At 38.6% G+C, this 25,609-nt stretch overlaps 1 protein-coding gene and 1 long non-coding RNA gene across 2 annotated transcripts; one reads left to right on the plus strand and one right to left on the minus strand.

Annotated features, from left to right (window-relative positions):
• Positions 1-201: 201 nt before the first annotated feature.
• NEUROD6 (neuronal differentiation 6) lies at positions 202-12,008 on the plus strand. Its single transcript, XM_020803431.3, has 2 exons — positions 202-8,760; positions 10,121-12,008. Exon 2 carries the CDS (start codon positions 10,142-10,144, stop codon positions 11,153-11,155), a length of 1,014 nt encoding a protein of 337 aa, XP_020659090.1. The 5' UTR covers positions 202-8,760; positions 10,121-10,141; the 3' UTR covers positions 11,156-12,008.
• Positions 12,009-16,681: 4,673 nt separating this feature from the next.
• Positions 16,682-19,766, minus strand: LOC144583553 (uncharacterized). Its single transcript, XR_013537389.1, has 2 exons — positions 19,588-19,766; positions 16,682-18,400 (listed from the first exon to the last, which is right to left on the minus strand). It is a non-coding gene; the product is annotated as an uncharacterized LOC144583553 (long non-coding RNA).
• Between the last annotated feature and the right edge of the window lie 5,843 nt (positions 19,767-25,609).

Raw genomic sequence — 25,609 nt, forward strand, 5'->3', positions numbered from 1 at the left:
GCGGGTTTTCTGGGCTGTTTGGCTGTGTTCTTCAGGTTTTTCTTCCTAACATTTCACCCGTCTCTGTGGCAGGCATCTTCAGAGGACAGGAGTCAGAACTCAGAGCACAGAGTGCTCTCAGCCCAGAAAACCCATAACAACCATGTAATAGGATCATCACCATTTAAAAAAATTCAGTTACAAATAGTAATACTTTGAAAACCATACAACCCCCCCTCTTTTTCAGCCACTGAGATTTTTTCATTTACAGCTGTTGACTTTTCATCAACATTTCCCCGAATTAAAGACTCCCTAAGTATGCATCAACTGTGAAGATCATTATGGTTATGGACCCTTAACATTTAAAATAGTTTGTGTGTCTGCGTGTACATTTATCTACTTTCTCTCACTCTTTCGCCAACTATAGGTTGAATAGCAATTAACACTAGACCACAGCACATCCAAATTAACGATAGCCCTGCCAATTCTAATTGGTATTCTAATTAGTCCGACAATTCTACTAATTAAGGACATTAAACTTTTTAACAAAGGCTATCTTTGCTTTTGTATTGCATGTGTTAAAATAGCTTTGGAACATGGTGGGGGTGGAAAGACGGGAAGTTTACTGTTACTCAGATGTAAATAATTTTTTTAAGGTCTTGAGATTCTTTACATCTCTGAAAAAGAAATATCAATGTTCTCTTAGTTTTGTCCTTTTATGACAGAAAGTAACTTATTGCCAAGTCACTTTTTTCATATATACGAAAGAGATATATGAAACACTTGTGCCTGTTTTGTTGAAAATTTATATGCATTTTTTTTACTTTTGGGTGGTGTTTTTGCTTAAGCAGATATCTCTATCTCTATTAACTCTGTAAATTGCCCCATGCCTTGGATTTTCTAAAGCTTAGTGAAAATGAATATATAAATATAGAAAGAAAATAAACACAGGTCACCCTCCTACACTGTGGTTTTGTTGAAATATCTAGCTAGACAACAATCAGTTATTCCAGAGGAACCATCCAAATGGGGTTTTCAGAAAGTCCACTCCTGGGGTTGACCTCCCTTCTGAAGTTCATACATAAGTGCCATGACATGACGTATCCTTCTTGCCATCCATCAGCAGTTACATCAGTGTGTGTTGTTTCCATCTTTTCTTAAGAAATACCCCCCCACCAAAAAACCCCATCAATTTTACTTGAGACAAGGCTGATTCCCCCTGTTCAGACAGGGAGAATCACTGGCCACTTACACACCACGGGAAAGGAGGACAGCTCTTCAAACAGATGGCTGTCTTCACTAAAGGAGGACATATGACCATCATAGGACAATCCTGACATTTTCTCTTTCAAACCACTGTACACAAACAAATCCCAAATGTAAATCAGCTAGGGCAGCCAGCTATTTTGCTAGCCTCGATCCTGTGCCTTTAGCATCACCAAGGTGTGTACATACTATCGTAATATGATGCAGCTAGTCGTCTTCTGCAAAAAAGTGTTGCTGCCAATTTCTGCATATTGATCTGTTATCAAACATATAGGACTATTGGGTAGTAGGGATGCTCTAAGCATGCTATTAATATGTAACTGTAAGAGCTCTTTGAACAAAGACATTATGGATTCTTTGAAAACTGCTATTTATATTGGTAAGCCAAAGGTGGGGGGTTTAATACTAAATATTAATGACGCTGAAGCCATCACATCTTCTTTCATAGAAAACTAGGCTGGTTTTTAGGTTGCTGAAGCCAGCAGCAAAGTGGCTTCCACCTACATTTGTGGACACTGGGCTGACCTCAAGTTCTTTTGGAGGCCCTGGGAGCACACAGTGACACGCTGGCAGCTCCACACCCCTGCCATGCTGTGGAAGTGTATCATAAACCTATGAGTTTATGAAGCATAAATTCTATGCTGACTTTTTGTGTCAGCCGCAGATCTTGGAAAGATACATTTGAAAATCAACTGGTCACAGTTATGTTCCAAACCCCTGAAAAATAATCAAGGGACCATTACGCATATGCTTGAAAGCAACTTTTCATTTTCTCATTATTCCAAAATTATTTTTTAGTTGCTTTTAAAGAAACCATCAAAATTCTACAAACTCCCAGTCTGTGGTAGAAAATACACTTAACGGAGACCACATGCTCATGACTGAAAAGTGGAGTGACCTGGTGTAAGGCTTGTCCCTGAGATTCTGTCCCCCACCCCATCATGAATTCCTTTTCTGGGTCTCATGCTTTCCCTCAAAACCTCAAGAAATGAGATGCTGTTGGCATGGTAATCTTAATCTGGTTCTGGAGTTTATCCTGACATACTGCAAGTCACTCAAAGATGTAGCGATAGGGTACTGATTCACCCCATCTCACTTTTAGTGCAGAAAATACTTTAGTGCAGAAAATACCCTTACGTAATGCATTTATTTTCTATTGTGTGTTATAGCTTTTAGCCTGCAAATTTCTCCCAAAAATGCTGAGAGGAAGGTCCTTGCTAGCACTATTTCACTGGGCTTTAAATTCACATGGCATCCACTTTTTATCTATATGTCATATTCAGGTGCACACACAGACACTCAGACACCATTTGCACTTTGCAGTGGTGTGTGGTTGCTGAAGGATCTGCTCCCATAGCATCCCAAGGGATCATCAGAAAGACCTGTGATAATACAAGAACTCCCCACTACGTCTCCGGGTTTGGTTCTGAACTCTCAGAGAATGGGATGCTGCAACCATACTGGAAACATTTACCAGTAATTACACTTCAAACAGAATTCTCCCTTATTAAAGGTAGCACATGTTTTATTTATAACTCATGATTTGTTATTAGTTACGAATGTCTGCCACATTTTCATGTTTTCTACAAATCCAAGGCACCATCAATGGCTAAGATATCGCTTGCTTGGATCTGGTAATAGTCCCCCTTTTAGAACAGGAGTTATGAACAGCTTCTCAAAGTAGCTTCAGGATAATGCCGGGCATGAAATAAACAAGAATATGAGAGCTGCCAAACATTGATACAGTTTCTCAGTGCTTAACTGAAATTGCATACTGGCTTCATAAATGAGTGGGGATAGTATCCCCTTCCTTTATTTTTTCATGCCTGCAAAGAGGTAAAATATTTTCACTTCAACCTTTAAACAAACCATGATTCCTCATGAAGTCTGAATCTGGGGGGCTGTGATTGGTTCAAACTATGCTTAAATAAAACAAGCTGTGGTGATAGGCTTGCTCTGGAGGGGGAAAAACACATACAGAATAATTACGCAGGCATTTAACCCACTGTTTGGTCCACTTTGGGGATGGACTGGTGTGCTCTTTTTGCCAGCAATCAGATGATGTATTTACTAGAGTGAGCCAGCCTGCCCCTCGATGTCCCTACCCTCATTTTTCTGTTAGTGGCTACTCTTTTTAAGGATCACTTTGTTTTGTTCATTTCGAGGATGTGCAGTCACTAGGAATGAACCAAAGTGGAGCTTTCTACTTTTAACTTCCCAGTTGGTTTTAATTTCCCACTATCATTAGTGGCTCAAAGAGATGGCTTTATCACTTACCAATATTGGGTTACTGGGAGACTGAGAAATTAAAAACTTCCTACCTTCCATAGAGCAGAAGGAGGAAGCAAAGTGGGCTCTTTTTTTAACCAATTAGGGCAGCATTGATTTGCTGCACCTTTTGGGTGGGGGAGAGACATCTTCATCCCAGAAGTGGAAGGAGACAAGAGGGGGCAAGAAGGGGGACTTTCCCGCCTTTCCTTTATAGTTTTTCTTTCTTTACAACTTTTCTTAAAGGAGCTAAAGCAAATATGGCCACGTGGATGAGCAGATCACACTGCATAATATGCTGTATCTCTACCCAACCATAAGCAACTGTCTTTAGCTTGCACCAGCCCACTCCAAATGATCCATGTAGCCAAGCCCATAATCACACCACTGTTAAACATGTTATACAAACATCACATGTTTGTATAACATGAACAACAGTTGGTAGTTCAAAACTGGAAACAAAAGGTTCCCATCCCCTTCTCTAGCAAGCAAAAATAAGAGAAAAATTATTTGTTCATCATGATATGTCCATGTGGTGCAGAAAGGAGGCACTGTGTCATGTAAAGGTGGATCTTTCAACCGTGAATTTATATCGAAACTTCAAGTGTGCTTCATTCTACCTAATCGTAAAGTGTCCTGGATGTATGTGTTCTCCAACTGTGGGTCATGATATTCAGCAGCTGGTGCTAAATTTGACACCATTATTTTCCCCAAACCTCCATCTCCACCTGTTTATCTGTGTGTGAGTTTGAAAAGCTGTGGCTCAAAGTTGAAAGTGGCAGGATGAATGAAAAATGCCATTTTGACTTTTCAGTTCAAGTGTGAAAAAGCCGCCCAAGGCCAACCTCACTTCAAATCTACTTGCTTCTGTGTGGCTTTATTTTTTTGCTTCTATCTGTGTAGTGTCAGTTTAATTGCGCAGTGTCTTTGTACATTTACATTTAATTTAGAACATGCTGTGTGCTTTGAAACAAACTGCTCATCTCAGCATGTATTCACTGTAAACCATTGTGCTGTTTAAGGCAAGTCCTTCAGTCCTTGTGGAATCAGAACTTGTACGAAGACTGAAGGACTGCAGGCTTATTTTACTAGTCCAGACGATACATAGACAAAATGGTCTGCCACCCTGTGCATTGCTATTCATCTGTAAATCATTTCAGACAGTATTGGTATCCATTTTTTAAAATCTTTATTTGGTTCATAATATAAGGCTTACCAATTCAGTCCCAGATTAAATTTGCATCAGTCTGAATAAATCCAAGAATTTCAAGAAAAAGCAAGATATTTCAATCCACTCACTCCACAGTTATCATAAAATCTGGTACATGCTTTGGTCTTGATTGTGCATATATTGATATTTATGAACCAGTAATATACTTAATAAAATTATGAAAAGAAAATTTCATGGTAGGAGAGTAAAAAGAAAATTGCACTGCTTTGCAAGTGACATTTTTCTGTTTGAGGGTGTTTTTACTTGAGGAAGTAAAGTCCACATTCTGTTTCAAGAAAGGAGTGCAAGAAACAGGAAGTTCCCAATCTGTATTCAGCAGCTGGACAGCAACGTGAGGAGGCAAACAGGTCACCTGCTTCCAGTCTTCACTTTTGAACTATGTTGAAAGTTATTGTATTTCTATCTAAATCAAAGTAATTATTTCTAAATGTACAATTATCCATATGAATTAGTATATAGATATGTTACACAAATCTTCATCCTTCTTCAAACAGATGCATTTTTTCTTTGGCTATGCAAGTGATCACCCCATCAACAACTTCAGAATGCTTCATAAGCAAAATACTGCATTGGAGAGAGAATAACTATTCCTCTACCATTGCATGTTTTTACAATCCACTTATCTTTCACACAAGCCCTATTCCAGCATTCAGCCCTGCAAGTGTGTAGGGCTGTAATCATGGTACTGATGTGGAGTCACAGGCAGATTCTACCCTCCTACATCCCCACCCCACTCAGAAGTAAGACAGACCAATATGTGTTCAGTGTCAATGTATTGATAAACTCACACCATTTTTTAAAAGCCAGGAGCTCCAATAAGGCATGGCTTGTGATCATGGAAACATTGTTAAGTCTGTTCAGATGAATACACTTACAAGTCCTTCTGTGGATCTTGGTGGTGAACACACAAAGGTCTGACTTAGTTCTGGGCAAGCCTAGGTATGCCCCTGCACCTCCCATCAGGAATGCATCTCTTTATGGTTTCAGATTTCATGCCCAAATAAGGCTACATTATTTTCAGAGGAGAAGCAGCAAGTGGGAGGAGGCTTAAACCTTTCACCATCTGCTGCTTCCCCTTTCTCTCTTTCCCAGCCACATTTGCAGAAGAGTTCTGGATCCATGTTTCTGCCACACTTAAGGGTCTGGATTCTAGATTTAAGATGAAGGCAGCCAACATGGAAAAGGAGTGGCTGAAGGATAACATTTCCTTCTTGATTAGGAATGACTCTTTTCCAGCCCCAACTTGCATATACAACTCCTACAACAAATGTATGTGAGCCCTTTTTATATTAAGTTCCAAAACAAATGTTTTTGGTTCTTTTTAATACTCGCATCATGATTTTTGTCCTGTACATGCAAAATGATGAATGCAACAAGGATTATTTGTGTATCATGGGACTCTATAGCAGGATATGTAGTAAAAGAAATTTCTGTACGCAAAATTATTAGGCGTACACGATGGATGCTTTTAAAACCTTTCTACTGCAGCTATTTTGTTTCACAGCAGTTTATCCGCAAACCTTTAAAAACCACATGATTTATGTAAAGGACTGCAAAATGTAGCGTTAATAGGATCTTCTATGATTTGCTCATAGTTGTCTTAGTGGTGATATAGAAATATATTATTTTCGTATGGCTTTGCTTGATTTTTTTAAAAATACATTTTAAGAGAAGGAGGAGGTTGATGGAAAATAATCTGACATGGCTTGGAAATAATGTAGTTCCCACTACAGCAATTTATTACTATATAAAGCTTTTCTACAGTTTTGTGTCTTATGCATGTTAAAAATAAGCCATGTCCCTTAAAGCATATTAAGCTGCTCTAACTTGCAGGATTGGTTTATAGTGCATTGTAGCAAACTGAATATGGAAACATCTATTAAAGAGTTAACAACTGAACTCAGTGCTTTCCAAAAATAAATCCTTTTCACTCACTCCTTCCCCTGTCCCTTTTGACAAAAGATCATGTTTAATACTATGTTGAAGTGCACTTACTAAAACACAACACAAATTAAAGTACTATGCTCCACAAAAAAATAAATACCTATTCAGTCTGTTTTGGGTAGAGATACTGAGGGGGGAGGGGCACTGAAACCCATTGTTTACTAGCACTTGCTACATAAGTTTTATTATCTTGCTTCCATTCTGATGTATGTCGTCTTATGCATAGCACTAATTTAGATTACGAGCTAATGGCCTGTATCTTTTTCACAGCAATTAAAAAAAGTAGGGAATGCAGGATTCTTAAAGTGGAGGCATATAAGAACGCCTTACGTCATTTTTAAACACATCTCCCATTTTCTTTTTGAGCATCCAAACAGTTTTAAATAGAATTTTGTAATAATAATGGGATTAGGATCAGGGAACATTAATGTCAACTTTGGGTCCATGGTGAATTAAAATGAGCCATAAACCTTTTTTGAAGGAGCAGGGTAGATAAAACCATGCTGGAAATGCTGACACAGACTCATAACAGCCGTAGTTCTGCCAGGGATTATTTTAATTCTAGAAGCAAATGGTTTTCACTTTGAATAAATCCATAGAAAACAACACATGACTACAAGGCATAAGGATTGATCATGGAATAGCTGAATTTAAAAAACAACTACAACATTGACATCTATTTTCTTTTCAAGCTAAACAATATATCCACTATCAATTATAGGTATAACTTCTTGGAAATATTTTACACCTGAACAAATAAGGTGGAGTTCGTCAGGGCATGCTTTGCAGGGGTGGGGGAAAGAACCATTAGCTTCATTTCACTATTTATTGGCTGTTGTTGAAGATGATGATACAAAAAAGAAAGAAGGGTGCAGAAGGAGACCATAAATTACTGGGGAGGCAGACAGAAGTAAAAGAAAATGTGGTGTGTGACAGAAGAAAGAATAAGGATCAGATGACATTAGCAAGATACTTAAATTTTTTGAAAAACAAAAGACAAAAAAAATCAAGCAAAAATCAAAAACCAATTCCAATCCTGAATTAGTTTTTCAAAACAAGGTAAGTATTACGAAAACTCCAGGGAGACCCAAGGTTGCTCATCTTGAACTGCCTTCTGAGTTTGAAGGTGCAAATAGGGCATCTGGTCAATAGGAGAAAGTGGAGTGGTAATATATGTAAGTTGTAGACGACACTGATTTCTGAAACCATTCACTTACCTTTAAATTGTCTCCCCACCCCAACCCCTGCCAGCTTCTTCAAAAATGCCTTAAAGACACTAGAGGGGAGAAAAGTGGTGGTTCATACAGTTTCCAAAAGAGAATCTAAATTCAAGTTCAAATACATTCATTTCGGGGACACAGAGATACAAGGGAAGGGGGGGGGACAGAGGGAGGTTGAGATTGAGAGAGAGAGAGAGAGAGAGAGAGATCACAACAATGCTAGACAAACAGTAGTTCTGAGCACCCTTTATGTGAGCTGAATGTGCTTCAGGTAAAGTGGCAAGACACTTTCTCAGTTCTTTATTGACAGCTGCTTCTAACTTCAAAGTATCCAAGGTGCACATGGCATTCAGATCAATATGACAAAAATCCTTTCTTCATTTAAAATCAGATTATTATCAAGTAGAAGCCAAATATACCTGTGGATAGGGATAAAAGTGAAATGTTGACATGTCTGCCTGTTCAACAAAAACTCAGAGAACTGCATCGACTGCATATGAAATGCTGGTGTGTATTCCCCCCACTCTGCGCTTTCACTCCCCTATCAGCCTAACCTTCTGTGTTGATACATGAATGCTGGTACCCACTTACAGGGATGCCAGATGATCAGTGCAGAATGAAGGTCCCAGGAGAAAAGATCACATGGTTTTCTCTGCCCTGTGACGTCACCAGCAGATGGCATGGGTACCAGCTCTGGCAGTTGGCATCAATGTCACTTTTTAGAGATCAATGAGATAGTGCAGATATACACAGATCTAGACTCCAGGAGATGATGCGACATTCAGATTGAAAAGATTTGGAAGGCACAAAATGGAACCTGATTATTGAATGACTTTTTTTAAAAAGGCCAAGGTAATATAAACATATATCTATCTATATTTTTAATCTATGCTATTAAGTGTGCATGCAAGTCTTTGAAAGATCCAGGATAAAAAGCTTTGTGTTTTATGCATGCTGTTTTTGATTCTTTTCATATTGTACTGTTTCTTAACTGTTGTTGCATACTTTTACTAATTATGTAATACTAGAAGGACAATACTCAGAGAGATGAAGGCTTTCGTTTAGCTCTTGAATTTTTGAAAAAAACAAACAAACCCATGTCTGTCTTTACTTCTGAATTTATATTTCTGTATTTGTTAATTTGTGAATCCTGAAATATGCTGCTTGAAAAGTGACTATGGGGCAGAAGCAACACAATGACAAGGAAATTGTTTCTCTCCCCCTCCCCACCAACCCTGTTTCATTCTGGATTCAGAACACACGTGCCCAGTTGCAGTCAAAATCCACAGCCCATTCCTGTCAGATATTAGCTGGAGGGAAGCGTCTGTTCCTTGAAGAACACAGATGCTGTAATAGAGTGTGAGAAGATTTGCTTTAGATTTTTCAAAAGAATAAAATACCAAAATGTGGGTTGATTGTAAAATTGGGAAATTTGGTTTAAGATTTTTGTTTGTTTGTATTTTGAAAAATAAAGACTGAGTAAGAGGTTTACTACGGAAGACCTTCTATGAATATGTTTAATATTTATGCTACTCTAATTTAATAGGAAAGAAATAATCTGTGTATCACACATTTTCATACTAATTATTAGAAAAAGACTCGATACATTTTAATTAAGTCACTGAATGATTCATTTGCCTTCCATTTTAATTCTTTTCAGTCAATTCAGATTTGATTGCGATCATTTGAAGAACAATATGTGCAAACACATTACAATATAAAAGTTTAAAGTATTGTTATTGCTATCATGTGTCAACTAACAGACAGCAATTTTAATTCAAAATTATTGTTCTGTTTCATTTGACATTAAAATAAAATGTATGCATTTTTAAAAGTTACTTTTTAATAAATTTCACACTCCTAAATGTTGTGAACATTTGGGCTTAACAAAAGTGAACTAGAAAGGAGGTAAAGGGAGTTAATTTTAAAATTTTAACTTTGTCTGAATTGTTACAGGTAAATATTTTTATTCTGATATTTACCAAGCATTTCCAGTGAATAGCTGGGAACTAAATTCATACACAAATATAACAAATTTTATATATGCAAATGTACTCTGTTATTTGAAGATGTATATTTATACATGTGCACAAATGTTCACACAAGTATATTTGAAGTACTAGGCATTAAATAAAAGTTAGCTGAAGATTTATATTAAAAAGTAAACTTTACAGATTGATACCTTTAAAATCTTGTGCTGGCATTCTTTCAGGTCACATAAGATTGTAACACCATGTTAACGCTACCATTTGATGAGTCTGTTATAATGCCAGAGTCCCAGATGTGCAGAAAGTTTTCCAGAGAAAGTGAAGACCCAAAGCAAATCAAGAAGCCAGACAGCTTTGTGAAGCAGATTACACACCAAGGAAAAAGCATTAAAAGATCCACAGCAGAAGACACAGAGAAAGAGGAGGTGGAAGATGACCGAGAAGAAGAGGATGAGAACGGTTTGCCCCGAAGGAGAGGCCTCCGGAAAAAAAAGACGACCAAGATGAGAATGGATAGGGTCAAATTCAGGCGACAAGAAGCTAATGCAAGGGAAAGAAATAGAATGCATGGCCTCAACGATGCTCTGGACAATTTAAGGAAGGTGGTCCCTTGTTATTCTAAAACACAGAAACTGTCTAAAATAGAAACTTTGAGACTGGCCAAAAATTATATATGGGCTCTTTCAGAAATCTTACGAATTGGCAAGAGGCCTGACCTGTTAACATTTGTTCAAAACTTGTGCAAAGGTCTCTCCCAGCCAACGACAAACTTGGTGGCGGGCTGCCTACAGCTGAATGCCAGAAGTTTCCTGATGAGTCAGACAGGGGAAACAGCCCATCACACCCGATCTCCCTACTCCTCCTTCTACCCTCCATATCACAGCCCAGAGCTGAACACTCCTCCAGGTCACGGAACGCTTGATAACGCCAAGTCCATGAAACCCTACAGTTACTGCAGCACATATGAGTCCTTCTATGAAAGCACTTCTCCGGAGTGTTCCAGCCCGCAGTTTGACGGTCCCTTAAGTCCTCCCCCAATTAACTATAATGGGATATTTTCCCTCAAGCAAGAAGAAGCTTTGGACTATGGCAAAAATTACAATTATGGCATGCATTATTGTGCAGTGCCACCCAGGGGTCCCCTTGGGCAGAGTTCTGTGTTCAGGTTGCCTACAGAGAGCCACTTCCCTTACGACCTACATCTGCGGAGCCAGTCTCTCACCATGCAAGATGAATTAAATGCAGTTTTTCATAATTAATGAGGAAAGTGAAAATAAACAGTGGTCATTCACCTCTCCTTCTAATTAAGATAAAGCAGATGCTCGTGCCCCATCTAATCAGTGCATCTCTATTTAAAAACATGTTTGCTAGGTTCTAAAGTGTGTCAACTATTGTGGGACTTCTTAATTTCTATGTAATAATAACAACGAGTAATAATAACAATTTTAATTATCAGTATTTAATTCTGTTTGGATCTTGGTAAGCACTGTGAGATTCTGTTTTAACTAACTTTCTTGGGGCTTTTTTTTCTTCCTTCCCGATTTGTTCAATTTTGTTAAGCAGTGCGTCTAATTAAAATTGTCGAGCTGAGAAAATGCACACTGTATAAAGTCTGCAAACAGCATTTTGATTGTACAGTACCTATACCAATGCATGCTATTCAATTCAGATAATGAAAAAAAACCCCAATGTATTTATAATAATTAGAAATTATATATTATGTGATGAGGAAGAGGTGAATTCTTACAGTCTCTTGAATTTTTTTTTGTTAAAGAAGAACTGTCGCAGGCATCGTGACATGAAGTTGACATGGTGCAGCAATATTTTAAGCTATGCAAAAAAAATCAAACGAAAGTGCATCTAAATAAAATAAGTGATAATTAATGAGCTTAAAATGTGAAACATTTGCTGGCAGGGACTACCTATCTTTTCTGAAGGTTTTTGTTTTTTTGTGTGTCACTAACTTGCATCCACCACTTTAATATAAAAATTATGTGGTATCTGCACTTCTTTCATATATTTCTGCCTTTATATGTAAAATATATTAGAATGTATAATTGTGTTTTTCGGAACTTATTTTAAATGCAATTAAACAAATGTTTTCAGTCGTTACATCCGTTATGACATATTGATACTATATGGTCATTATCACTGGACTTTTGCTGCCTTATTTTTGTAGAAATTCTTATATTCATAATCTTTGGGGACGTTAGTGTAACATTAATGGAAATTAACCACAATGTTAGATCCATTGACATGATGGCCAGCGTAAAAACATTTAGGATTGGAATAGCGAGTTTTGACTAGAGTAACATATGTCTTCAAATTGAAACAGGCTGTTCAAGGGTGAAGAGAGAACTGAACTGATAAGGTGGCACAAAAGATGTTTATTTTGAAGTATCTGTGGGTGCAAATGGCCAGGGACTGGCACTTTACAAACTTGATTCCTGGTGAGTTTGGTAAATGATTCATAGAGGTTTCAGTGGAAGGTTGGGGTTATAATGTGTTATACTTTTACAATTAGCATTTTTTATATTCTTGAGCTGTACTTAGTAATATTTGATTAACATTTTGTTTATTTATTATACACCACTTCTCATCCTCTCAAGATTTCAAGGTGATGTACAGCCAATAATATTATACCATAATATTTAAATAATAAAACCACAGATAAAATCCACAAGAAAACAACAGAACGATGAATACAGAGCAAATTAAAGCCAGAACGAATAAAAAATTTACAACTAAATGAAATGTCCATATATGCATTTTGCTTGGTGTTGGAAAGATGGCAATGTAAGTAGCAGGTGAACCTTTTTAGGGGGAGCATTACACAGTCAGTGATTAAATAAAAATGAAATGTGGGGAGGCAAAAGGCACAAAACATTACACAAATATCCTCTGGTGGCCAGATAAAATTATGTTCTTTTTGTCTTGAGTCCTGACCTCTTTAACAGAAGAATGTTCATCAAAAGGAAATAATATTATAAGGAATAATAATATAAGGAACTAATAATATAACAAAAGTGTATCAAATACAGACTTTTTTTTTCCAACTTGCAGTCACATGTTTTTGAATACCTCTGATTCTGTAACAGTTTCAGTCTGCTCCCGCTATGGTATGATAATCATCTGAAGTTGATTGATTCCAGAAGAGTTTCCTTTCAGATATGTTTGTCTAGGGATCACTACTTAGCAAATATTTCATGTCAGAAGCAGGCAAAATTGTATTTCCACTGTGGCGTTTACAAAAAACTTAAGCAATCAGGTTTCAGTAATTTTTCAGAACATTTGTGATCTTCACGCTTGTTTTCAGAAAAGACTGCTGAAAGTTGCATTGTTGCATAGGAGAATCATCTCCAATGAAGTTTGATATGAATGTTCATGATTCTTAGAATCCAGCCCAGCCGCCAAATGTAGTACCTCAGCCTGGGCTCTGCACATCTGTTTCTGCTGTTCTCCTAGCCCAGCAAAAATGAATGGGAGAGCAGGTTATCCAGCACAAGGGCTATGCATATCTGACATTTCTGCAGACGTTTTCCATTCCAACCCTTACGTTCAGTCCATGCTATTTCTACACGGTTCTTTCTTCCTTTCAGGAACACCCCCCCCCCCCAATTTTACAAGAGATTTATGTATTTTATGCTCATTTTTCACTCTGTGTATCCACCTTCTGACTAAAATATATCTGTAAGGATCTGAAACGCACACAATTTTTCTGTCCACCTTTCATATATAAACACATGTATGGTTATATTTTTCAAAGTTCTTAAAAATGTAGATTTCTGAATGCAAACTATATCTGGTTTGAGTTCTTTTCTAGCTGGCGTAGAGTGGGAAAAGAAATGGAGGAGGGAATGGAATAAAGTGATCCTCTATCCATACCTGGCAGGCCAGAATAGATGGTGGTACATTGTCTCTCATTTTGTGGCTCACAAGAAGTACAAGCTTGAATTAGGGTATTTTTCCTTCTTAAAGAGGAGTTCCTTCCTCAGTGAAGTGTTTCTCTTGAGACTGCTTCACACAGATTTAACAGCTTGGTATCTGAATTGGAGCCCACCTCCCCTAAATGGGATCTAGACTTAGTCACTCTTGAAGGCATTCAGGAGGCCCTAATTTAGTCTTGCCACTGCTTATTCTAAGTCTGGATCAGCCCTTTGGAAAGGATCATATCTGAAGTGTTACAAGCATTCTGTGATATAGAATATGTGGCTGCAGTTTCATACATATAAGGGATCACTACTTGAGGTCAAACCATGATGATACCTGTGCAAGTATAGACAGGGCCTCAAACATGAAAGGTACAGTAGCTGAAAAACATTAAAGATTCCAATTACATAGGTTAAGCTGAAGCAATTTTTAAAGGAAATATGCCTGTGAGAACAGGAATGGCTTCAGTGCTAAGAGTGCCTGGAATCCAAGACCTGGCACCTCCTTTCAAAAGGACGGAAGGTCAGCCAAATTTGGAAAGCCCCTTGCCTGCATCCTGGATTGCAGTTGTTTGTCAGAGTAAGCAGTATTGGTCTATGTGAGCAAACAAGCCATCTGCCTATAAGGCAACCTCATATATTTGATCCTTTATCGGGTGAAAGGTAGCCTATAATGAAACAAATAAAATGAATGAATGAATGAACGAATGAACGGATGAGTAGGTTTTGTATTTGGGGCAGGGAGACTGGTGTAACCTTCAACAGTCTCACACAGCATAAGGACTGCTTTTGTATAATTGCCCTAAATGTATTTGGGGCTGCCACCCAAACACAAATAGTCTAAGTTTGCATGTAGGAAATGTTTTGTGCAATGTTATTCTGATGTATAATAGCTGCCTTGACTTTTTGATCGTGGTATTGAATGACTAAATGGTTTGAAGGGAGTTAATACCACAACCATAAGTTGACTATAATAAATTGTTGTGATCAGCTTCAAAATAGTCCATTTTAAGTGCTAAAAACAAAACTTCATTTACACTATCTTTGTACCGAAGGTTATTATCATTATTTCCATGCTCTACATGTCAGTGTGTTTGGAAAAGAATATTTTGCATAAGTCTACCTCATGAGTTCCTGGCAAGTATGAGATTCGAGCCAGGTGCTCCCTAGCTCTTACATATTGTGGAGTCCTTCAGTTTCTCAAAATTAATACAGTGATGCCTCGCATAGCGATCACTCCATTTTACGGCAAAATCGCTTAGCAAAAGCGATTGCTTTGTGATGGTCCCTATGGGTGAATTTCGGTTTGCAATGATCGCAGGGAAGCGATAATCGCAAAGCCCCCATTTTCGGCCAGCTGATCTGCGGTTTCAAAATGGCAGCCGGGTAAACGAAATGGCCACCCGCTGTTTTCAGGCACTGATTCCTTGCTTTAGAGGCACCGAAAATGGCAGCGCTATGGAGGATCTTCGCTTAAAGGTGAGTTTAATGCGTTTTAATGCGTTTTTATGGGCTTTTTATTTTCGCTTAGCAATGTTATTGCTTAGCAGTGATTTTTTCTGCACGAATTAACATCGCTAAGCGAGGCACCACTGTAGTAGTGTATATACCGACTGCTCCATGATCCTGTTTCTGATCATGATCAACCAGATGATTCTGGGAAAACCACAAATTGGAGATGGAGGCAACAGCCTTCTCTTGCTGTTGGTACCCAGCAGCTGATATTCAGCTGATATTCAGCTGATACTCAGTGGTGTTGTCTCCAGTTGTTCTGGGCTTGCTCTGGGTCATTCTGGTATTTTTTGTTCCAAATTTAAACAGATCATCTCAGTATTTGTGCTTATACATGTGGAGGGGATTTATAGGGACACTCTGGGTCATCCTGGTACTTTCTGTTCACACACATCTAGAATTGATCCCTTACAGCTCATTCCCAGCAGAGATTGTCATCCCTTTTTGCCTGTCTTCCCTGTCCTTAGTCCAACAGTGTCATTCTCTCCTTCCTTCTCACATTTTGTCTCTCCAAAAGTATGTAGGGATAGGGATTGATCAGTAAAGTAACATTCATAAGGAAACATCCATCCATCAAATAACACCCATCCACAAAGAACAGAACAACTCAGTACTAGGATCCACACAGGCAAAATCAGCACTGGAGTAAAACAGATCAAAGTAGAAGAAAAATACACCAGCATTCTGCAACAGGGCAAGAAAACTTGGGAAGCAAGACTTTTTTCCCCTCCTACCCTGAATTGGTTGACACTCATTTCAATCTTGCATTTTCTAGATATTGGGATTCAGTATGGGCTGAGTGGCTCTGGCTCTGAAGCCTGGTTGTTGCATTGCATGTGGTCCTTGCATCAAACACCTAGTGACAGGCTCATGTTTGAAAACTGGACCTCATCACAGCTAGTGGGTAATTATGTGGCTATCAGAAATATATTTTAAAAATCAGAAGAGCTTTCCCCAGAAGCCCTATATTGGCTTCTTCATTCAATGGGGATGTTTCTATCTTTCATATTTTCCGTTATGTATGCTCCTGCAAGCCTATTTTCATTGCATTCTGAACCTTACTATGCTTGTACAGTGATCCCTCTGTTCGGATGAACATCCAATGCATCACTGTGCTCAGAGCTTAAAAACAGACACAGGGAGAGTTGCGTAAATCATACGATGAGAGGGATCCAAATTGGGGACAAAGACTTATAACAGCTTTTTACATTGGAAGAAAAGCTCCATTCCATATATCTGGTATATTTCTTCCTCTATGCCATGTCCCTAATCCAACTCCCTTTCCAAGTTGGCTGCTTATTTATTTATTTATTTTCTGTTAGTAAAGCAAAGGCTAAGACATGGGTAACTGCTTTGGCTCAATGGCAGGAGTTTACAAGGCCCTATTTAAGGTTGGGGTGCAGCAAGCTGAAAGGGCATAGCCAGAGACACCTCCTACAGGACATTTATTCTTGGATACAAGCATTTGACTGGTGATGGCAGGAGTAATTCTAAGGAGACAAATCCTGACAAAACCATTTGAAGCATTTCAGTACTTTATGTTTCAGAAGAAGAAGAACAAAATAGAAGGGATTGTCTTGCCTTCTAGAACAGAGGTGACTTAAAGGAAATCAGGATCTCCTGGTACATATTTGGGTGACTTTCAGTAGATCAATAAACATTTCCAATAGTTGAATAAAAACACCAACTGTAAGTGTCTCTTTCTTGCTACCAAATCAAAACAAAAACTTGGGGAAAACCCAGAAGTGATTTTCGATGTAAAAGCTCTGTTCTGGCAATAAAACCAATTTTTCATGTTGACTGATTTGATGTAATGGGATTTGATTTACATTCCGTATTTCTCCCAAAAAATCAGGACTATGAGACCCAGGTACAGCATTAACTTCAAAATACACAGGTATGACCCCATCCCCGGAAGGAAATTATGTCCCATAGGAGTTATTATTTTTAAAAATGAGTATATGTCTCTGAAAGTTACACCCACAGAGAAGGTTGCCTGGTGCAGGACAGAGTTTCGCTCAATGTGAAGATAATGCTTTCTCTTGCAAAAGGGTCTAGAATGGAGCTCTTTTTACATTGAAAAGGTTCTCCATCAAGCCCTCCACTTCAGAGACTCCAGAGCACAGCCTCTTTCACAACTTTTCCAGTGCTCTGCCCCACATAGCATGGTTGCTCATTTTCTACTCACAGTACTCCTGACATTTTGCAATCAGGATTGATATGACCAGTATTTTCTAAAAGTATCATGAAACATGACCCAGCTCCAGGAGGCAGTGGAAGGCAGGAGGGCCTGGTGTGCTCTGGTCAATGGGGGTCACGAAGAGTTGGACATGACTTAACGACTAAACAACAACAACAGTCATGAAACTCAAAAGGTGTAACTCCAGAGGGGAAAAAAGTGCAGTTGCAAAATAAAATGTACACAGTTGAAATATTTATGTTTTAACAAAAGCCGTATATTATTAGCTGAATTTTTTTTTTAAAAAAAAACTGATAATAAAGTGGGATTGTCCAAGCTCTTTTACTACACCAGATTCTGCTTAAGACACTACTATTTTACCCTCTTTGTGGTATATGGAATATCATACAACAGAAGGATTAGTAGTTTAATAACAGATTTGTTCCTGGAATTTCCAGGACCTGATGAGGTCTATGTACTGAGACAGGTGCACACTGAGGCCTGTTGGCCTATCACAGCAACTGTTTGTTCTACACTTTGATTTGTCTGGATTTTTAAAATGTCATTTGCTTCTGGGGGGAGGGGGAATATCTTGTCAGATCATATGCCAAATTCAATTTTGGAGAAGTCCTCAAGGGCTGCGTCCAAGTGGTTGGACTGGCCAAAAATGAAAACATATGTCCAAATAATATTGTTATATACTGTCAAGTCAGAACCACTTTATAGTGACTTTAGTACAGTTTCCAAGGTAAGTGAGGTATTTAAGGAGTGATCTTACCTGTTCCACACACACACCAGCGAGTTTCCATGCCAGAGCCATGGAATCGAACCCAGGACTCCTGAGTCCTAGTCCATTATTGTATCCACTGCACCACACTGGGAACCTACCCAAGTAACATAGCAATAAATTTTAGCTTTAAGCTCCTTTTGTCAATTTATTTACTCTTTATTTATTTTATTTATTTATATCCCACCCATCTAGACAAAAGTCTATTCTGGGCGGCAAACAACAAGTTACAAAAAATTCATAAAAACAATAGCAATATAATATAAAATGATTAAACCATAGAAAAACGTCTTGACCTTTAATAAATTGGGGGGGGGGAAATGCTCAAAGACTGGAAAAGCACCAGATGATAGTGTTGTGGGGCTGTTTGGCGAAGCCCAGAAGGCTGCACTTGGATTTCAGGCAGGATGCATTTTACCTCTGAGTCTTTCTTTTAATCCAAATAAATTTTCATTGGAATTCATGATGTCTCTTGTGTGAGGTCAAAATATAACTCACTTTCACAAAACTACTATGTAGGGAACTGAATGTCATGAATTTGCTATAAGTCCCAAAATGTGTGTACACAAGAAAAATGAACAGGTGTATTGAGTGTCTGTTTCTGAGAATGACTGTCAAACAGCATTACTCAGGTTCTTATTTTTCTTTTGTAAATCCTGGATATGGTTTTGCTTCATATTTCTTTCTTGAGTCCAAGTTCTGCTTAAAGATGCCTACACTTAGTAAATACTAACTTGTCTCAGAAGCTAAACCGTGTGGTTTAACTGGGAGAGAAGAGTGCACGAGCTGCCAGGAGCAAGTCACAAAGCAAAAAAAAAGGAATCGCTCCTGCCATTACTAGCAGATGGCATTTGGTGTGGTATTAAAACTATACAACATAAGGGGTGTTCTTGAATCATCAAATAGTTGATGTTTCAAGTTGTCCATGGCCAGATAAGAGGCAATTAGTAAGTATATCAGTTACAGAGACATGCCCACAACAGTATCTGTCAGACTGGCATATTCCTTTTCCAGTGTGCCCACTCATTCAACATTAGCAAGGTATGCTGATTTCCCATTAGCAATCTATATTTTAATCCAGTAGCAGTTTCTGAACTGTCATTACACAAAACTCCACAAAGAATGCATTATACTTGACTAATACTTTATAGAAGTAGCCAAAATCATGTTGGATATTTATGCACTTGCAAGAAGAATCTTGCAACTAATTGATAAAGTTCCAGGTGCATACTGAGTGCACAATTGGGCATGTGATCAGACATATGGCATGTGGCAGTCATATACCTTATCAATTATCTGTAGTAACTTGTGCAGTTCCTCTTACACATCCAGATAAATACATCAGGATTCTGGTCAGTATGTACTCCCCAAAAATATTTTGGCCTTTTCTTGATTCTCCTTTCATCCTTTAATTAGAAGTGGTTAAAACATTACCAATTCGATTGAGCAGCTGTTTATCATGGTCAAACTGAACAGAAAATTTCAGTCTACTTTTTATATTATGTTGAATGGTATAGTTTTTAAATCTTAACATACTGTAAGTCACCTTGGGGACACCAAGATGTTGAATATATGGGATGTAATGTTTGAATTAATTACTTGGGACTGAATTCAAATATCTGTCAATATTATTGGCACAGGACAAATATTGACCTCACTTAAAAGAAACTGACCCAAACTTTTACATGTTTTCTTTCAAAGTGTTGAATCAGAGAACTGAAAGGTATCTGGATACCATGGAAAGAAATCTATAGGGCAAAGAAACTGTCCATTTCCTCTTCCAAATGGTATCATTACAGTAACTTCCTGAAGAATACACATAAATTGTTGCACAGATCTGGAAGAATAGAAAAGGTACAAGAAAAGGTACAGCCTGGAGACTGTATTGGAATGGATGCAGTCGAATGGGTTGAAGCTGAACCCGGATAAGACAGAGGTCTTGAGGGTGGGCGGTCTTTCCATCAGCGGTATAGGTAACTCCCTTTCTTTTGGGGGGACAACCGTTGCTGCAAAGAGTGAGGTCCACAGCTTGGGGGTACATCTGGACCCGGCGCTTACCATGGAAACCCAGGTGGCGTCCGTGGTCCGCTCCGCCTATTTTCATCTATGGCGGATTGCCCAGCTGCGACCCTATCTTGATGGGGGGGGGCTCTCGCTACTCTAGTCCATGCGCTCGTAATCTCAAGATTAGACCATTGTAACGCATTCTATGTGGGGCTACCTTTGAGGCTCACACGGAACTTTCAGATGGTCCAGAATGTGGCAGCCAGGCTTCTTAGTGGGATGAGAAAACACCAACATATCTACCCCAATCTGGCTGCTCTGCACTGGCTGCCCGTTCGTTTGACTTCAAAGTGTTAATGATTACATATAAAGCCCTAAACGGTTTGGGACCTCAATATCTGGCAGATCGTCTTCTCCCACCCAGATCTACCCGAATCACCCGACATAGCCAGCAGGGACGGCTGAGGGGTCTGACGCCAAGGGAGGCCCGGAAGGAAAAAACGAGAAACCGGGCCTTCTTGGCTGTGGCCCCTCGGCTGTGGAACACCCTCCCTACTGAAATTAGGCTGGCACCATCGCTGGGCATCTTCAAAAGCCAACTGAAAACTTGGCTATTCAAGCAGGCCTTCCCTCCAGTCAATTAAGTGATGCTTATTTTTTATTTCTTTCCTGTTAACTCATGCCATCTTGGGACTCTTTGCTTTGCTTTAAATTGATTGTTAAAAATTGTAAGTTCTTTGATTATATATTTTTCTGTTTTTATCTATGTAAATTGTGTATATTTTAAATTGTTTGCTATTTGTATGTTGTGAGCCGCCCAGAGTAGACCATGTCTAGATGGGCGGCATATAAATGCAATAAATAAATAAATAAATAAATAAATAAATAAATAAATAAATAAATAAATAAATAAATAAATAAATAAATAAATAAATAAATAAATAAATAAATAAATAAATAAGATTGGCTATGCTAATGGCCTCTAGGTATCCAAGGGATGGCATCAAAGCAGAGGCAATGGAGGGACATCCTTTCCTCTTATTTGGCTCTCGCACAATAATCTATCTATATATAAAGTATTCCTAGATATACAAAAGGGGCTGGAATTTGGAAAGTTACTTTTTAAAGTACTTAGTCACAATTACAGATTCTAAACCCCTAAAATAGTTACTCACCATTATGGCTGCAGTGACAGATTTTACTTTCCTGGGTTCCATGATCACTGCAAATGGTGACAGCAGCTACAAAATTAAAAGACGCCTGCTTCTTGGGAGGAAAGCAATGACAAACTTAGACAGCATCTTAAAAAGCAGAGACATCACTTTGCTGACAAAGGTCCGCATAATCAAAGCTATGGTTTTCCCAGTAGCCATGTATGGAATTGACAGCTGGACCATAAAGAAGGCTGACTGCTGAAGAATTGATGATTTTGAATTGTGGTGCTGGAGGAGGCTCTTGAGAGTCCTGTAGTATTAAAACGCATCTCTTTGCTTTCGAATTTCTCTATGTAACTAAACAGTAATGTTTAAAGTGATTGAACGCCCATACATAAATCTAGATGCTACAAGTCACTGGCCTGGAGAAAAACATGCCCCCTTCTCCCTCCTGACTCATTACTGCATCAACACTACAAAACAGCACAAGGCAGCAGCACAAGACACAGCATGAGCCAGTACTTAAATTGTGTGATAGCCCTTCTCCAATAGGTAGTGAGGTTGCATACCTGTAACTAACAGAAGTAAATAAAACAGCTACAGTTACCTCATAAAATAAGAAAAACAACATTTCTTTAAGTTCCAGTTGTGATGTCACACTCATATTCCAGTTATTTCAAAGAGGAATTAATGACAGCTATCTAAGTATATGGGTAGCTTGAAGTGATAGGAGAAGCAATCCCCATCTCCTGCTTGGATCACAGAGTATTTGGATCTAATTATTTGTAACTAGTTACTTCCAAGTTCTAGAAAGGCTTGAGCTAGTTTTTACCTACAGGTATTTTTAGCTTCTAACAACTCTTTCTGTTTTCCAGAAAGATAACCATCATTCAGCTTCCAAACCACTTCTTGTTGTTTTATAAACACTTAGGTTATACACATTCTAGATTACAATTACTGTAATATCTAGTAAACTTACTACAAATACATAAAACAAGGGTTTGTTTTAAGTATTAAAGACATCAAAAATGTTAAGAAGTACAATATGTCAAATCAAAATTCCTCAAAGAGTACAAATGTTATTTACAATATACCATCATCATAATTTTATCTGATATTTGTAGAGTGTTGACAAGACATGTCAAATTTCTGCTTAACTGTCAGGAGAAGGAGAAGCTGATAACTCTGATCAGACACCACCACAAAATGGAAGGCATGATGCAACAGGCTCAGTTCAGCTTCCTAAAACTTCAAGCCTTAGGCAAAGATTCTCATTTATCATGATAATGGGAAGATTTATCTGAAGAAAAGGAGTGATTTATATGCCAGATAAGCACAATCTGATACATATGTACCAACTCTATCCTGGTAGTCAGGATAGAACACCCTGATTTCAAGGGTAGTATATTCTTAGTAAATAAAGGCTTCTCTTGTATAGGAAAAATAAGCCAGAAATCTTCCGACTAGATTTTTCCAGAGTTGTGTCTCCTGCATGAACATACTCATACCCATACCCATAAGCATATTGTGAGCCCTGCCAGCTTCTGCCTGGATTACCAGAGGACCCTCATCCATTCTTGAACCCATACACATTAGCCCAATAGGTTGGATCACAACAGGGTTTATTAAACTTGGGAGGGATCCATTTTCTTTGGTCCTGATTCCTGACACCCATCCCAGATCTCCTGCCATTATGTTTTGTCCCCCTGCCTCACTCACTGCAGAAATTCCAGTCCTTCCAGGGTACCATGTTTCTTCCCCTAATCCCTTGGGAATAACAGTCTGAAAAGCAGAGTGATCCTGGTTCCTGCGGTACTCCTTCCTGGCCGAATTTCCTTTCTTACACCAGCATTGACTCTGGGTGGATATCATATTTATGTCTTTCTTCCCCCCCCCCCCTTTCCTGCTTGTCCCAGTAAGATGGTTGATAGGGGATCTTGGGATTTTCATACAGTACTTCTCCCTATCTCCCTTAGGAACTCTCAGCTGGGCTAGTATCCTTCTCCAGGAATCCTCTTTGTAAATATAATCTCACTCCCCTGGAGGTTCTGGTTCTTCACCCAGAGAGTTTTCTGCCCAGTAAGTTCACAGCCATTTCTCCCAGGCATCATTCCAGTGTTCCTCCTCCAAGTTCTTTTACCTAAAGCCAACAACAAGCCTCTCCTTCCTTTCTCTGTAGTTTTCCTTCCTCCCTGTTGCGTTCCCCTTCTTCCTCTCTCAAGAGATTTTTATCTTCCTCCTTTCGGCTCATCTCCATCCCTTCTCTCCTCACATTTTTTCCTTCCCTTCTGGTGATTCCTCTCCTCTTTTTGGTGACAAAGCCATCTTTAAATCTTTCATGTGCCAGTGGTACTGTAACTCCTTACTCTTCTGTCTAGAGGCACCTCCCTCTCCTATAGCTTATACTACCAAATATGCTTCCATTTCTGCCCCACTTTCCTGATACCTACCTGTGGTGGTATTCTCTTCCATGTGGTTTTACCTTGGGGTCCTTGTGATTGGCTCCTTGGGACTCTGGCTATGTCATCCGGGTCCTAGGTTGGAGCTTGACAGACTGTTGACAGGCACATCCATGTCCTTCCCCCCCCCTCTCTCTCTCACACACACACACACACAGAGAGAGAGAATCTGCAAGTTTTACTTTGTCGTGCACTCCAATTTTTAAAATACAATATTCTTTCTATCCTTAATATGACATAAACTCTTCAGAAATAACTGAAGAAATTATTCACACAATCTGCACTTACCAAATTCAACACAGACAGTATTCCCAGGATGTGAAGGACCAAATTTTACTTGCCTGCCATAAATGTTTAAACATGAGGTGTCTCTCAAAAAAGATATGGGTCCAACTCAGAATGGCATACAGTATATAGTTGAATACACTATATACTGTATGTCAGCTTCAAAGGGGTTCAAAACCAGACTTTTGAAAGTTAAGCATTTAAACCCGGACATACAAATGTGTGAATGCAAGTTTCTCCCACACTGAACTCTGGAAGGGGCGGGAAGAGGAGTTCAAGCCATTTAAATATTGAGTAACAAGAAACTTGAGAGTTACTGTAAATTCTGATTTAAAATTATAAACATATTACATTCTTACTCATTCATTCTCCTCCTTCCCTCCCTCCCTCTCTCTCTCTCTCTCTCTCTCTCTCTCTCTCTCTCACACACACACACACACACACACACACACACACACACACACATACTTAGAGTGAGACACATATGTTGTATTTCCCACTGTAAGACAGGAAGAATAGGGTCCCTTTGCCTTGCCTTCCTTCCATACATGTGGAGATTGGAAGAGGGGAGCCTACTGGGTACACATAGACTTCTCATTTCAGATCTTTGTCTCAACCTGTGGGCTGGGTCTGACAAAGATGGGACTGAATCAAATCTCCCTCTCACACCATTGCAATAACATGTCAAGAGAATATACTCTGATAGGCTTAGAGTGACCATCCAATCCTGCCACACAACTTCTGATTCTATAATTCAGGAATCAGCTCTGGGAAAACCAGGTATTGGGCACAGTTAGATCCAGTTTGATATGTGAAAGCACCACTAATTCAAAATATAAATAATATTACTTCTCTCTCCCAAGTTTTCCCCTTGGTAGACAAAGTTTACTTCTGTTCTTCACATGACGCACCGATAATTTAGCCCTAAGTCCCCTGTCAAGTGTAAAACATTTTACATAAACTTGTTTTTCAGAGGTGAGGGAATTATAAAATAAGATCCAAGCCTTCAAAATGATAATCTCATAATACTTTTTAGCAAAAAATAGCACACAAAAATGTGATCCTAAATGTACTTAAGTCTTAACAGTGAACATGATGTCAGTTATTAAAAAGTAATTCTGGAGAAATTAGCTTGCAGCTACAAAATTAATATAATTCATTTATTACTTGCAGCCACAAATCAAACTGCTGTTAACACTGCTGTACGCAATTTAATAAGCACAGTAAGATTCCATATGGCTACAATTTTGGAATCCCGGTCACTCCACAGAATCATCAGCAACACAGTCTCATAGGTACTTTCAGTCTACAAGAATTTACTGCAACTGTGGTCTAAAATAAATGTTTATACACCATGAAAAGGAAGTCAAGATGTTGTACACATTGTTATAGCTCAGCAGAGGT

This window comes from Pogona vitticeps, chromosome 6 (genome assembly GCF_051106095.1).
Source record: "Pogona vitticeps strain Pit_001003342236 chromosome 6, PviZW2.1, whole genome shotgun sequence".
Lineage (NCBI taxonomy): Eukaryota > Metazoa > Chordata > Lepidosauria > Squamata > Agamidae > Pogona > Pogona vitticeps.